This window comes from Odocoileus virginianus, unplaced genomic scaffold (assembly GCF_023699985.2).
Source record: "Odocoileus virginianus isolate 20LAN1187 ecotype Illinois unplaced genomic scaffold, Ovbor_1.2 Unplaced_Contig_8, whole genome shotgun sequence".
Taxonomy (NCBI): Eukaryota; Metazoa; Chordata; class Mammalia; order Artiodactyla; family Cervidae; genus Odocoileus; species Odocoileus virginianus.
This window is the reverse complement of record NW_027224325.1, coordinates 206279-222750: the sequence shown is the minus strand read 5'-3', so window position 1 is coordinate 222750 and position 16472 is coordinate 206279. Positions and strand designations below refer to the sequence as shown.

General features: G+C 38.2%; 1 protein-coding gene across 2 annotated transcripts in view; it reads right to left on the bottom strand.

Moving 5' to 3' along the window:
* Positions 1-16472, bottom strand: part of DENND2C (DENN domain containing 2C) — an 88624-nt gene that overhangs the window by 22160 nt on the left and 49992 nt on the right. For both annotated transcript variants that reach the window (XM_020875855.2, XM_020875857.2), the window contains exons 3-8: positions 16026-16162; positions 15487-15599; positions 14520-14690; positions 8631-8727; positions 4442-4486; positions 2060-2247 (exon numbers count right to left, since the gene is read on the bottom strand). In XM_020875855.2, the coding sequence (XP_020731514.2) occupies positions 2060-2247; positions 4442-4486; positions 8631-8727; positions 14520-14690; positions 15487-15599; positions 16026-16162 (751 nt within the window). The remainder of the gene's footprint in view (positions 1-2059; positions 2248-4441; positions 4487-8630; positions 8728-14519; positions 14691-15486; positions 15600-16025; positions 16163-16472) is intronic.

Genomic DNA, 16472 nt, shown 5'->3' with positions numbered 1-16472 from the left:
GTGATGAAAAGGCTTGCCCCTCTAGACCACCCACTGAATAGGAGTAGCAATGCCCAGGGCAGGGCACTAAGACACTGCATTAAGGCGTTAAGCAAGACCATGCGTTGCTTAAGACACTGCGGGGTTAATGCTTGCCTGATCCTGACTCTCCCCATGCACGCCGCAGAGGGTGGCAGCAGCCAGTGAGTGAGGCTGGAAAGGGGGAAGCCTGACAGGACCTGGGGACCCAGGAAGCAGGAGTGAGGACAACTAGAGAACCCACTTTGGGGAGGAAGCAGGTGAGACCACCCATGAACCCAGGCTTTAAGACCTTGGCACACGCCCCACTGTCTCATCAGACCTCACTCCTCACTTAGAAAACACAAATTCAAATATAAATTGAGAGTTTCCTGTGGAGCAGGGCCCTTCTAGGGGAGAGAGGCCTTTTGTGACTGCACTGGTCACATACCCATGAAGCTCCTTACTCAGCTTCAGCCAATTCATGCCACTTAGGAATGTGGGCTGAGTGCCGGCAGTCTTTCTAGTTTCTCAGGAAAAAGCCAAAATACAGATTTCTATGTGAAATTTGACTTTTAAACAAAAACCTGACAACAAAAACTTTATTACTGTTTTATTACTATATTACAGCAACCCCCCCAAAATATGTCTGTGGGCTCAATAAGCTCAGAGGCTATCAGTTTGTAAGTCCTGATGTAATGATCATGTTCTTTATTTTTACAGTCACAAAGCTCAGAGCCACATTTAGGGTCTATTTTGTAAGCTCTGTGAGGGCAGGAACCAAAAAGATCTATTTTAGTTGTGTTCCCAGGATATAATCTTGGCAAATAGTAGGCATTTATGAAATACTGATGAAATAAATGAATGAATGATTTTGTGGAAAAGGCAGAGTAAAGGAAATAATACTGTTAATAACAGTAACCATTTATCACGTGCTTACTATGTGCCAGAAACTGCATTAAGCATGTTACATACATTATCTCATTAAATCCTCACTAATATGGGATAACATTATATTGTGCTACTATATGCTAGAAATTGTTCTAAGTGCCTTATATTAATTATTATATAATGAGCTCATTTAATCCTCACCATATGGGGTAGACACTGTTATGATTACCCCTCCTTCACCAATGAAGAAAACAAGATGCAGACCAGTTTAACTGCTCTAAGTCACAGAGTTAATAAGTGGCAATTGCAGACAGTTGGCTCACAGTCTGTGCTCTGAACTGCTACCTTATTCTGCCACATTTATCATTCCCCTCATTAAGAATGGGGCTTCCTCAGGTTGGATGCATGAGACAAGTGCTCGGGGCTGGTGCACTGGGAAGACCCAGAGGGATGGGGTGGGGAGGGAGGCAGGAGGGGGGATCGGGATGGGGAATACATGTAAATCCATGGCTGATTCATGTCAATGTATGGCAAAAACCACTACAATACTGTAATTAGCCTCCAACTAATAAAAATAAATGGAAAAAAAAGAAAAAAAGAATGGGGCTTCCCTGGTAGCTCAGAGGGTAAAGAATCTGCCTGCAATGCAGGAGACCTGAGTTCAATCCCTGGGTCGGGAAGATCCCCTGGAGGAGGGCATGGCAACCCACTTCAGTATTCTTGCCTGGAGAATTCCATGGACAAAGGAGCCTGGTGGGCTACAATCCGTGGGGTCAGAGTCACACATGACTGAGTGACTTTCACTCATTCACTCGCTCTCATTAAGAAGCAGAAACCTGAGGCTTCGTAACTTGAGTTTGAGTTAACTCCAGGAGTTGGTGATGGATAGGGAGGCCTGGCGTGCTGCGATTCATGGGGTTGCAAAGAGTCGGACACGATTGAGCAACTGAACTGAACTGAACTGAACTTGCTAAAGGTCACTTAGTAAGCAGTAGAGCAAAATAAAAACCCAACTTGAATAATGACAAGATATCATCAGATCCATGTCCTACAAGAAGTACAGCGTTAGTAAAAGCTGATGGAGACCAAAGTAAACAGGAGGAGAGGGATAAATACACAGACACAGGAATGCCGTCCACTCCTGGATGCCTCATGGCCTCTGTGCACCTACCTTGCTAGGGAATTGTTGTATGACCTGGGGAACGTAGCTTCCTTCTGACGGCTTCTTCTGTAGAGACACCACCACAAAAAGTTCAAAGAGCTGCTGCTCCTGTAATTCAATCAGATCCCGCTCTAAAGTCTGGTAGTGCGGATTCCTCTTGGAAGACTGCTGCAGTTGTGCTATGCGCTTGTGGCGACCTGCGATGAGATCAGAGAGCATTGTCTTTCTTTGTAGCCCTATCTTCCCTCTAGCACCCAGGGGTCATAACCCATGTGGGGCTAATCTTGACTCAGTCATTGTTAATGAACGTTGACTAATGAACGTCTGCCACCCAGACATGCTTGTTAGGGCTCTACACGTGGAGGACAAGTGCAGATTCTCACAGGCACCTGGGGGCTCTGCAGTGGGACTGATGTTCTGTGTCCCAACTGATACCTAGGCATGTCCCAACACATACTCTGCGTTATCCCCTCTTTCACGGCATGACACCAGAACACACGGCCAAGGTCAGGTAAAAGCACTGGCCAGACCACAGATGCCACTGCTGAGACCATGAAATCATAGGTGGGGGAAAAGATCTGATAAAATAGTTGAGTTCTATAGAAGGTAAGTATATAAAGAGGCAATTTTTATAAATTAAAACAAAACTATTCTCACAAGAAACAAACTGTTGTTTTCCCTTCTCTCTTTGGCATGTATTATGAATGATGGACATATATCAATAAATGGTGCTAAACACAAGAGGAAAAAATGAATAAGGAGATATTCATTAGCAGATTGTTTCTCAAAAGAAGGAATTTATAGACGCGTACTATTTAAACAGTGTGAGCAATCCCACTCAAAAGTGGATAACATTTATCCTTTATTCTCATTGTTCTAAATTCTGGATAATTTGGGATAGTCTCCACTAGGGGGTACGCAGTACTTGCAGAAGAAATAATCTAAGCATCCCAGAGATTTGCTTATGTGTCATCCTAAGCCGGAGAAGGCAATGGCAACCCACTCCAGTACTCTTGCCTGGAAAATCCCATGGATGGAGGAGCCTGGTGGGCTGCAGTTCATGGGGTCACTAAGAGTCGGACACAATTGAGTGACTTCACTTTCACTTTTCACTTTCATGCACTGGAGAAGGAAATGGCAACCCACTCCAGTGTTCTTGCCTAGAGAATCCCAGGGACGGGGAGCCTGGTGGGCTGCCGTCTATGGGGTCACACAGAGTCGGACATGACTGAAGCGATTAGCAGCAGCAGCAGCATTCTAAGCCAATGACTGAAAGACTCACCCTCTAATTGTTTTGCTTTTCTTTCGAGATGTGATGCATTCTGCCCCAAAGAAGTTATGATGTGGATCAAAATATTAAGAGCACTTAAAAAGGTGCTCTAGGCAAGCCTTCTTACTCCAAAGGGCTTAGCTCAGATCAAGAAAATTTTAGGGCCTGATTCTCAGTAGCAACAGCACTAAGTTAGTCATCTTTACACATCCAAGTTGAACTTGATGGTGACTTAAGTTTCACCTTAAATCAGGCTACTGAATCAAACACCTGAAGCAACTGAAGCTACTGGTAGGAGCACATGATTATTAATCATAAAGTCAGAAATATCAGACTTGGAGCTGCCCTGTTCTTGGCTTTGATATTTCATGTCTCCTACTTCTTCCATGCCTCAGTTAAACAGAAATGAAATAATTTGCTGTGAAAATCCACTAGGTGCAGGATACAGAGCCTTTGAGTACTTGAACAAGTACAACCAAGAATGCATGGAATAGTTTATACTCTTAACTGAAAGTAAATGGCACAGTAATTTAGAATATAAATGCCTATGAAAAAGAAACAGATCAGTGTTGCCTATCTCAATGTCAGAGGTAGCTAAGACACTTAAAAGAATTACATTTGAAAAAAAAAAAAGAATTACACTTGAGTGACTATCAAAAAATCAGATATTTTTGTCTCAGGGGATGACTCACATGCTCTGCTTTGGCTGCTGGGAAACGGCTGCATATGTGTCTGAACACGCAGCTCTGCCACTCCCCTCAGAACATTCCATCTTAAGAAATATATAGCTTTGCCTCACACCACCATGGGAGAGTTTTTAAACTTTCTATTTTGTATTGGTAGATAGTTAATTACAATGTTATGACAGTTAACAGCAAAGGGACTGAGCCATACATATATATATGTATCCATTCTCAACTATGGGAGATTTTTAATGCTGTCACAACATCTGGCAGTGTATTGTTTAGTTCCCTAAATCTCAACAGGATCTTATAATGAAGAAATCACCGACAAAGTGAAACTTGGTGTAGAAAACATATGCTTCATCACAAAGGTAGGTGCCACTCCACCTAAAACCAGGATCATCACGCGAAAGGGAGCAGCACCACTGACTCACTCACTCTTTGGTAGATACTCAGCATCACTTTCATACCCACTGGGTTCACCTGAAAAAAAAGAGTTTCCATTTGTATTGTCCAACAACAGCCGGAGGAACATGAGGAAGAGAATAATGTAAAAGTTCCATAGACCTGGGGACCTAAGAGCAAGGAATAATAAGGAGGCTGAAACTTTCTCCAAACCACTTAGCTGTATCAGGGCAGGACAGTTGTAAAAAGAATAAAAGGCTCAGAGAAGAAAATACTCCTTTCCACCTTCTTCCCACACCCACTTCCCTCCTTAATTCCCCTTGCACCCGTAAATCTAGAATTTAACAGCAGTCCAAACTGGCTGCAGGAAGTCTTGGTTAGAGTAGATTCTATTTCTACATTCATAGAATGTAGACATATTTGTCTTTTGATTCCCAAATAAGGAATCACAGGTAGAAGCATCAACCTGGCTAACCAAAACCTCAACATGGAACAAACTATCAGTTTAGATTAACAAGAAAATGTGACGTTAAGAAAGATTACCAAACGAGTTTATGAAGTAACATTCTACCTCTTTTAAGATGTTTCTAAGCCACCTTGAAGGCCAAACTGAACTGAACTTTACTCTGAATTCTTACAGTACTCAGACGGCTTTGAACTGCTCTTATTTTCCACAATTGGACTTTAAGTATTTTGGGGCTAAGGGGTTTTGCTTTCAGAAAGGAATATTCTGTACAATTCTAGGTGTATTGGCAATTTATAAAACAATAACAAAGAAACCAAAACATAAAACATTGTAAACAAGAGAATGAAAAATTTCTAAATTAAATCTAAAAAGTTAAAGTGAAATTTTAATATGTAAAGAAAGGGGTAAAGTTTTAAGTATCAGGAAAAACAAGGACTAGGAGTTATAAATGAAAAATGTATGTAAGTCTGATTGTATAAAAATGTAAAATTTCTAATCTAACAAAAAATCATTAGTAAATTCAAAAGGCAAATAACCTGGAAAAATATTTGTAGTATACATTGTAGACACCAGACTGTCTTCTTAATATACAAATAGTTGTCATAAATGAATATGGAAAAACACAGCACAACAAAAGATGAATAAAAGGGTAGGAATAGGCAATTTATAGAAAAAGACTGATAAATCTTGATAAACATAACTGTCCAAATTAATAATTTAAAATATGTAAATTAAAACAATAAGTAAGATATACTTTTCAACCATGATACTGGTAAAAAATAAAAATCTCTAATAAAACACAGTATTAACTAAGATAGTGAGGAAAATATCATTTTCAAAAGTTGTTCATAGAAATGTAAGCTGTTACAATCTATTTATGAGACAATTGATTAAGTCCACTGCTAAGAACTCATTCTATAGATATATTCTAACCAATATACAAAAATATATATAAGTAAAAAATGTACATCACAGCATTGTTTGAAGAGAAAAAAACCTTATCTCTTTATAAACCTTAATTATCCACAGGTTAAATAAAATGTTAGAAACAGCTAAATAAAATCTTTTACATTTATACAAAGAAATGCATTGTAGATATGTGGATCTCTGTGTGTTGATACTGAAAGAGCTCCAAAGTATATTAATTATACTTTTTTTTTTTTAAAAAAGCAAGACATAGTATAAAGCTATTTGAGGAGAAAAAACATTTGCATGTACATAAAATTTTCTGGGAGTAGTAGCAGGAAATTCTGGAAACACTGGCTTTCCATTTTATCTTATTCTATATTATTGCAATTTCTTGCTGTGCTCATTTTAGTTTTGTAATAAGGGAGAAGAGAAGATAAAAAAATACTGTCTCTCCATAAGATAGGCATGAAAAGTACACAAGAGATGTTACAGAAAAGGTAGCTATCTAAATATTGTGTACTATCTAGGTTCTGTAACTTCAAACTAACTACAATGGCATAAAGTGTAGTGGGGCTCTTCCTATTGATCAATAAGTAAGAATAAACACTGCGAGCTACTGAACCCTATCTATATCCTTGGCACCAGGCACCTCTTGGGAGCCTGTGAGGTGTCTGGGAAAAAAAGAAAAGAAAAGAAGGAGAAAACGGGAAAGGAGGAAAGGTAATTTACCTGGCAAAGACCTTAGAAAAGATCATTTATATTGCTTTAACATATTCACCTCTGGGTTTTGATGACCTACATTCCAAGACATGGAATGAAGGTTAAGGGTTTTATAAGCCAATATTGAGAATCTATAAGGATCAAAAATGTACTAGGTTGTCCCTTTTTGATAAGTGGCTTCAACATACAAAATTTTGCCTTTTGAAGAAGGGCAGTAAATCATTTTGTGATACTTGAGAATTGAGAGTTAAGAAATGTTTAGGTTGGAATAGATTCAGTAAAACCTAGCATGTACTGGCAGAGTAGGTAAAAAAAATTATCTGGTTCTACGAGGCATTGCTGATGCACAGACAAAAGCTTAAGGAGGAAAACAAAAACCTGAGAACTGTGACTACTGAGCCAGAGTCCTCAAGCATGAGAGAAATTCTTCCTGTCCACTGAAGAAGTTGGTCACAGAGACTGGGTAAATGCACATTTCCTCTGAGCCATGCAAAAGAAAATAAACTTGTCGGGACTCCCCCTTTCGTGTGTATATGTTACAAGTTGGCACTTTATGCTGTTGATTTTTTGTTCTTTTCAATAAAGACAGTGAAAAAAAGGATTTGACTCTTCAAAAACTTTTCTTAGAGTCAACTTTACTAAAATCTTCCTAATCCATAAAGCATACAAATAACAGATCACTGATAATCTACCTAGAGTAGCATATCTGGTGGATATACTTATCAACAGATTGCTGTTAATCTGGGAAAACTGACAATCTTTTCTAACAATTTGTCCTTGATATTTCATATAATTTGCAATTTATAATTTCCTTATCTATAAAAACAATAATATTTGCTACATACAGTTATTTAGAAAAGACAATCATAATGTATCTGAAAAGATCCAGCAGAATATCTGGCATTACTTTTCATCTTCTGTATCTCTTTGTTTTGTTTTGTTTTTTTGTATCTCTTTTTGAATTATACAAATGAAGAGCATTTGACCATATCTTTACTGGATATATGAAAACATCTAGAGAGGAGATAGTGAAACTGCTAAAAATCAAGACTTATGAGAAAAACTGAGTTAACTGTTGGTGATAAAGAAGAATAAGACTTTGTGGTGTCATGTTCCTTGATTCAAATAGATCTACTTCCTCTTCTCGCTCAGCTTCTTACTCTGTAAAATCAGGATAGCCCCACACCTCCCAGTGTGGTCATATGTTATACGCCAGATAAAGTACATAAAGAAACCATTACTTCATTCAATTAAGTAGTAGCTATTATTATTAACAATAACTAGAAGTATTTCTTCTATAGAAGACTAAAATGTTTTAATAATTGCTTCTGAAAATATGAAAATTCACATTTTAAATGGTGACAGGATGATTTTAATCATCACAAAGTAAGAAGAAAGAGTTTTGAATTGTTGAATGAGGACGTTTATTTTCACATAGTTCAATTGTAGAAAGAGGAATAGATTTTTTAATGGAAATTAAGAAATTTCTGTCTTTGGAAGTCTTTGCAAAAATATGAAACATTATTCTCTGGTATGATTTGGCTGTTGTTTCTCATTTATGAATCTCATACATAAAAATTGCTAACTTCTACATATTCTGTGCCAGACAAGCAAGTTTGTTGTAAAGTCTAATAATTCATTATGAATGTTGAAAGGTTCTCAGTCAAGACAATCTAAAGTTTTATCTAGGCATCTTAAGGACAAAACTACTGAACTTATTAGATGACTATAGGTTGAATACCACATACCTTCAGTATATATATACCTAATATTTTCATTTCTCCACTGAACGAGTCTACACTGACAAAAGACTATAAATCAAAGGATTACAAGGATGAAATCTGTCTATGAAAAATCATTCTCATTGGTCTATAACTATTTTTAAATTTGTAGCTATTACTTGGCAAAGAGTCAGACATGACTTAGTGAGTGAACAACAACAACCAGAACTAAATAAAAGGGATTTGAGGAAGAACAAGAAATAATTCCTTAGGCTAAAGAAGTTTTATGTTTAAGTGGGAGAGACAGGAAAGTAAACCAAAAATTATAATTCACATCAAACATTAAATTATATAATGATCTTCCTATCATATGCTAATAGCTATGGACAGCTGGAACAATTCTTACCTTTAGAGGGAGGTACATCTTTTCCAGTGTAAGGGTGTAACTTTACCCTTTTCTTCCCTCTCTTAGACTCAAATATATCATCTATTTTTAATACAAGCTAAAAAAAAGACCAGAATAGTACAAGTTAAAATAAACACCAACAAGTTTTGCAGCTTGATGATATTAACTTATTAGTGATTCTCATTCAGAGAAAGATCCATTTTATAAATAAAACCTTAACAGTTTTCTATTTTGAATCTAAAATTATCTTTAGTAAGATGACATGCTGTTCTAACACAAAATCCATTTAATATAGGTAAGAGAAGTGGGAAAGGATATTTCCTTTCTAGATGAATTCAGCACAGGCTCCTACAGAGATTGCTTGTCATTCCATGTCACAACATGCAGGAAATCTGGCTACTGCACTCTCTGTATTGACCAAGCCTCACCAATGGGCTCAAGTTTTTGCATGCCCAGAGTAAGATGTGAAACATTTATTCATTTGGAAGGCAGGGTGAGGCGCAGTTATTTTTGCTCCCATGAACTTTTGCAAAAAGAGGATAATCTCACTTAGAAAGTTTTAGTCAAAAGAAATACTCTCTTTACTACTGGGAACACTAATATTACAATTTATTTTAGAAATATGTCATAAAAGTAGGAGGTTCTCAAATATGCCCAAGTAAAAAAACCATGTTACATTTAACATGCATTATTCATTACAATTCTTTCTTTGCTTCTGGGAAGTGTGTATAAAAGACAGCAAGAGAGAGATACAGACTGGGCTTAAAAAGGAGGAAAGATCAACAGCTACTTTTAAAAGGATAAACTGATTAGGTTTTCTATGTATATTTTTCTTTGTTTTTAAAATTCCAAGTTTTTTCTTAACTATTAATTTTTTTTTTACATTTGAATAGAAAATTTATTATTTTCATTTTCCAAGTGTTTTCTTTTTCTATCAGGGGAAAAAAAAAGAAATCTTAAGGACAGTTGTCACTTGCTGCCAAATTGAGGGTAGTCTTTCTCCAGTGGTTTAGTCGCTAAGTCATGTCCAACTCTTGCGACCCCATGGACTGTAGCCTGCCAGGCTCCTCTGTCCATGGGATTCTCCAGGCAAGAATACTGGAGTGGGTTGCCATTTCCTTCTCCATTAACTATTAATCTTGATTTAACATATTTAGTGTCCAGAATTAACAACTGTTAGGAGCATTATATTAATGTAAGATGATAACCAACAAAGTTGCTTGAGAAAAATGCTCTTTTCTCCTTTGTCCTTGTCTCTCTAGCAATCCTGGCAATCCATAAGCAGTGAGTCAGTCCACTGCAAGAAAAATAACATGTGAGAAAAATGTGCTTTAAATACACAGATTATTCCCACATTTTTGGATGAGTTTATTCTTTTAAAGATTTTTCTTTAATGATTTTTGTAGTTGTAATTCAAATGAAAAGTTACCCATATTCTTAAATATTAGCATTATAAACAAATATGAGGATCCAGACATATAAGGTTATTGTTACGGGCTACAGGAAAGATGTTTGAGAGTAAACATGCATTTTGGGTATACAAGGTCCAAAAACAGTAAAAATATTCATGTACATTTGAGAAGTATACTCAAAAGTACACTGAAATGTTATAAAGGAAAGGGAACTATCTATTCCAGAAATATGAGAGAAAGTAATAAAATTAAAATTTTGATTGTGAACTAGGAAGAGGAGCCTATAATTACCTTCTAGTTATAGAAAATACTGTAGAATATTCTTCCTAAGAATGATGGAAACCATATTGCTATGTACACACTAGAGACAAACAACATAAAATATTAGGAAATCTACTCCAGCAAACAATCCCACACAGATTTCCACAGCAGAGAAAGAAAGGAAGGGAGGGGAAGAGGCATATGGACTAGATCAGTTATTTTCAAACTTTCAAACCAATTTCCCTTCCAGGGAGAGCTGAAGTCATCAAAGAGGAAATAAGCAAAAACTGCTTTCCTCATGGAATGTTGTTCCCAAAGACAGTCCAAAACCAAAATTTGTATTGCGAATGGAATATCCTACAGGGGTTTAATCCAAAGAAGTTTACAAACAGAAATGCTAACAGTTTGTTCCTGCCTGACAATCAATTCCAAAAACCATTCTGTCTTCCTTACTTCTCCAAAAAACCTTTGCGAAAATATTAGAACAGGAAAAGTTGAATCATCTCACCTATAATCAGAAAAAGAGCAAGCTTTGAGTACTCAAGGGATCCACAGTACATAAACACCAAAGGATGAAATCAAAAACACTGCAAATCTCCTTGGGTCTCATCGAACTCCACAATCCACAATTTCTAAATATTTGCTAATGTTATTCCAAGAACCACATCTTAATACAATTCCTTATGTGTCTTTGTTCTAGCTCCTGCGAACACATGATCTGTTATTTCTGTAACATGTGGGAGGCTGCTTTGTTGTGCCAGCATGATTTATCAAAGAGAACTATGCAGAATGCCTGGCAATTCTTTTTTTTTTTTGGAAGTATAGCTGATTTACAATGTTGCAGGCTTCCCTGGTAGCTCAGCTGGTAAAGAATCCACCTGCAATTCGGGAGACCTGGGTTAGATTCCTGGGTTGGGAAGATCCCCTGGAGAAGGGAACGGATACCCGCTCTAGCATTCTGGCCTGGAGAATTCCATGGACTGTTTAGTCCATGGAGTCACAAAGAGTCAGACACAACTGAGTGATTTTCACTTTCTTTTTTTTTTTTTTTTTGATTTTCACTTTCATAGCTGATTTACAATGTTGTGTTAGTTCCGAGTGAATAATAAAGTGATTCAGTTATGCCTTATATATACATTGTTGTTGTTGCTTAGTCATTAAGCCCTGTTGACTCTTTGTGACCCCATGGACTGCAGCCCATCAGGCTCCTCTGTCCATGGGATTCTCCAGGCAAGAATACAGGAGTGGGTTGCCATTTCCTCCTCCAGGGGATCTTCCCGACCCAGGGATCAAACCTGCGTCTCCTGCATTGGCAGGTAGATTCTTTATCACTGAGCCACCTGGGAAGCCCTATATATTATGTATATCCTGGCAATTCTTTAAACCTCTGATTTTTAAGTAGTCCTTACCATACACGGGAGAATAAACACCTGAATCTTTTCTTTTTTCCAGAGAGATCAGTTTAATGTTTAGAAAAACTCTGTGTCTTTAACACTTCACATATTAAAGAGGGAAGGGCAGGAAATGAATCAGAAGAATTAAAGTAACTGTGGAAAGGGTATTTCCTAATGAACCAATCAGCAGTTACTAAACCAAGAAACAGCTATGACTTTTGTTTAAAGTTAAAATCAGATGCAAAACTCATGGGCTAAAGGAATACATATAACTAATTGAGATGGGGTTAAGGGAAGAAATACTATTTAAAAGATTTTATTTCTTCATTTCAGCAAAGTAATCCTGAGAACATTCTGAATTACAGAAGAACAGAGTAACATAAAGAGTTTTTAAATATTTTCATGTAATTTCTAAAGTGTCACTCTTAAAAATATTATGTATTACAAATAACCCAAATTTCTTCATTTTGGTTCAATGGCTCTCATTGAGATGATTTACACATTTACTTCCTTTTCTCCTTTGAGACAGAAGTCAGTTTTTCAGTATAATTGGCAAAAATTTATATTTCCAAGAGTAAAATTTCTTTTTTCCTTGCTCTCAATGGAAATATTTGGCATATACTTTGTCATTACTGAAAATTTATAAACTCAGGCACAAAGCTGAATTAACTTTGGCTATTACATAAATGAGTGACAATCACTGAAGCCAGCCTAATAGAAGGCTCTTTTACATGAGATTCGAGTGCTTCCTTAACATGGGCAGCTGATTTTAATGAGAACTAAGGTAACTGGAAAAGGTCAGTTTTCATTTCAATCCCAAAGAAAGGCAGTGCCAAAGAATGTTCAAACTACCATACAATTGTGTTCATTTCACATGCTAGCAAGGTTATGCTCAAAATCCTTCAAGCTAGGCTTCAGCAGTACATGAACTGAGAACTTCCAGATGTACAAGTTGGGTTTTGAAAAGGCAGAGGAATGAACCAGAGATCAAACTGCCAACATTCATTGGATCATGGAGAAAGCAAAGGAGTTCTAGAAAAATCATCTACTTCTGCTTCATTGACTACACGAAAGCCTTTGACTGTGTGGATCACAACAAACTGGAAAATTCTTAAAGAGATGGGAATACCAGACTACCTTATCTGTCTCCTGAGAAACCTGTATGCAGGTCAAGAAGCAACAGTACAACCTCTCACGGAACAACTGGTTCAAAATTGGGACAGCATGAAAAGACTGTAAACTGCCACCCTGCTTATTTAACTTATATGCAGAGTGCTGTGTGCTGTGCTTAGTCGCTCAGTTGTGTCTGACTCTTTGCGACCCTATGGACTGTAGCCCACCAGGCTCCTCTGTCCATGGGGATTCTCCAGGCAAGAATACTGGAGTGGGTTGCCATGCCCTCCTCCAGGGGATCTTCCCAACCCAGGGACTGAACCCAGGTCTCCTGCACTGCAGGTGGATTCTTTACCAGCTGAGCTGCTAGGGAAGTCTACATGCAGAGTACATCATGTGAAATGGGGCTGAATGAATCACAAGCTGGAATCAAGATTGCTGGGAGAAATATCAACAACCCCAGATATGCAGATGATACCACTCTAATGGCAGAAAGTCAAGAGGAACTAAAAAGCCTCTTGATGAAGGTGAAAGAAGAGTGAAAAAGCTAGCTTAAAACTCAACATTTTAAAAATTAAGAACATGGCATCCCATTCCATCACTTCATAGCAAATAGAAGAGGGAAAAATGGAAGCAGTGACAGATTTTATTTTCTTGGGCTCCAAAATCACTGCAGAAGGTGACTACAGCCATGAAATTAAAAGACGCTTGCTCCTTGCAGAGGATAAGCTATGACAAACCTAGACAGTGTATTAAAAAGCAGAAACATCACTTTGCTGACAAAGGTCCATACAGTCAAAGCTGTGATTTTTCAGTAGTCATGTATGGATGTGAGAGCTGGACCATAAAGAAGGCTGAGTGCCGAAGAATTGATGCTTTCAAACTGTGGTGCTGGAGAAGACTCTTGAGAGTCCCTTGGACAGCAAGGAGATCCAACCAGTCAATCCTAAAGGAAATCAGTCCTGAATATTCTTTGGAAGGACTGATGCTAAAGCGAAGGTCCAATATATTGGCCACCTGATGTGAAGAGCTACCTCACTGGAAAAGACCCCAAAGCTGGGAAGGATTGAAACCAAAAGCAGAAGGGGAAGCAGGGGATGAAATGGTTAGACAGCATCACTGACTCAGTGGACACGAATGTGAGCAAGCTCCAGGAGACAGCAGAGGGCAGAGGAGCCCAGCGTGCTGTAGCCCCTGGGGTCTCGGAGTTGGAGATGACGGAGCGACTGAACAACGACAAAGATTAGCAAGAGGAAGCCCTCGAAGGGCTTCCCTGGTGGCTCATGTGGTACAGAGTCTGCCTGCAATGCAGGAGAGGAGGGTTTGATTCCTGGGTTATCAGATCCCTTGGAGAAGGGAATGGCAACCCACTCCAGTATTCTTGCCTGGAGAAGTCCATGGACAGAGGAGCCTGGCAGCTACAGTCCATGGGGTCACAAAGAGTTGGACAAGACTGAATGACTTTCACTCACTCACTCACCTAAAATCAATTTCACAAATCCACACACATACACACAAAAACCTTGGCAAAAGCCATTCATGCATTTTTCTTGCATGAGCAAAACTTAAAACTTAAGTCTGCTTTCCAAATCTTCTAATTCCAGTAGGTCAGTTTTAACCTGCTATTCATTTCAGTCTGAAGTTTATTTATTCTCATTTGTGGAAATGCTGAAATAAGAGTCAAAGAATGAAAATACTGGAGTTCTTACCCTTGGAAGATTTTTCCTTTTCCTGTTTGCAACTTCTCCAGCTCGGAAAAGCTTCCATTCAGTTAACGTGACTGGCAATGTAGTATCCTTTGTGAGCTTTGACCTTATATAAGCTTGTGAGTTCTTTAGTTCCATAGTCTTCCGGTGAAGGAAATGAGGTTTGGGAGGAAGCTAAAAAAGAAAAGGTATTGGTAAGGGTAAGATCATCTAGGTAATGCCTATGTTCTCAAAGTCAAAGCTATCCTCTCCCAAATATTTATCTTTCCTTTAAAATCATCTCAAGTGAGGAATCTGCCTGCAATGCAGGAGACCCAGGTTCAATTCCTGGGTCAGGAAGATCCCCTGGAGAAGGAAATGGCAACCCACTCCAGTATTCTTGCCTGGAGAATCCCATGGACAGAGGAGCCTGGCAGGCTACAGTCCATGGGGTCACAAAAAAAGAGTCGGACACGACTTAGTGACTAAATCACCAACTACCACCACCACCAAGTGAGGATACCATACTTTCTTTTCCACTGTAAAGAAATTTCTCAGGATTCTAATCCAAAGTTCTTCTACAACAATGTAACTGAATTTACAGAGAACAACAGTTCAGAGTCCTCATTAGGTCAAGGCAGCCTTTGCTTTTGGGGGTGGTGAGTGCTCTCAGGAACCAGACAGGTAATTTAGGCCACAGGTGATGCAAACCTATTACAGACCTGTGGTAACTAGAGTGAACTGAAAGGTTTATGGCTTGTCCAAAGGTGTTTACATTCAAGTTTTCTGAAGTGCTAAAAAGCAAACAAACCACCCCCTCCCAAAACCAAATTTAAAAGATAGTTTTGTGCTGCTTCCCCCAAAACAAAGAACAATAAACCCATATTTCAGTGCCTCTCAGTTTCGGCCCTAACTAAACCATTTTAACCTTTTTTTGTAGGGATCATAAATAAGATTCTAATGTTTTCTTATATTAATTCTCTGGTTATACCTTGGGTGTTCTGAAAGTACTTTTAGGGGGTGGGAGCTTCCATGCTGAAGGGGATCTCCACAAGGGCAAAGGCTGCACTGGAATGTCTTCATATGGATTTTCTTTGGTGGGATCTTGAAAAAAAAAAAAAAAGGAAAATAAGAAAGTTTAGAGGAACATAATTACATGAGAACAAAGTGACTACACATAAAAGGAAAAGAAAAAACTGACTGGTTCAGCTCTCTACTCTACATTGCTTTAGGGATATAGGACTTAAAATCAGTGGTACTTTACACTTACAAACCACTCAGACGTCTAGACAATCTAAAAGAATTCGTAAGGTACCACACTGCAAAAGTCTACTTTTGAACTGAAGAGTCCAGTAAACTAGATGTAAAATCCATTCGAGAATAAAGGAACTTATACAACAAAGTTTTCAATATTAAAAAGGAAAATCTACAGCAAGACATGCTCGATTGTAAAAGAAAATACCACACTCTACTTAAGGGCTGCCCCAACTACATACTCATTAAATTGAATTGCAGTTTGTGAACACCTACATATGATATCCTCATAGATATTGTCCTCAGACTGTGTGTAATAAAGTGCTGAGCCAGAATTTCTTCCAAGTTCTTCATGAATCTTCCGTGAGTTCCGATTTCGAAAGTGCTGAATGTCCTCAAACTCAAAGGATTTCCTTAAGAAAGGAGATATACTTTAAGGTTGTATCTTTTAAAACTATGGCATGACAAAAATTAATAAGTAAAGGACTTGTGTGAAAAATTACAAAGATGTTTTTATCATATACCTAAAAATAATAAATTAGGCTGGAGCCTTATATGAACCATGAGAAAACTGAATGTTTTTAGCCAACTGCATGGGCTTCCCAGGTGGTGCCACTGGTAAAGAACCCATCTGCTGATGCAGGAGACAAGAGACTGGGTTCAATCCCTGGGTCGGGAATATCCCTTGGAGGAAGGCATGGCAACCCACTCCAGTATTCTTGT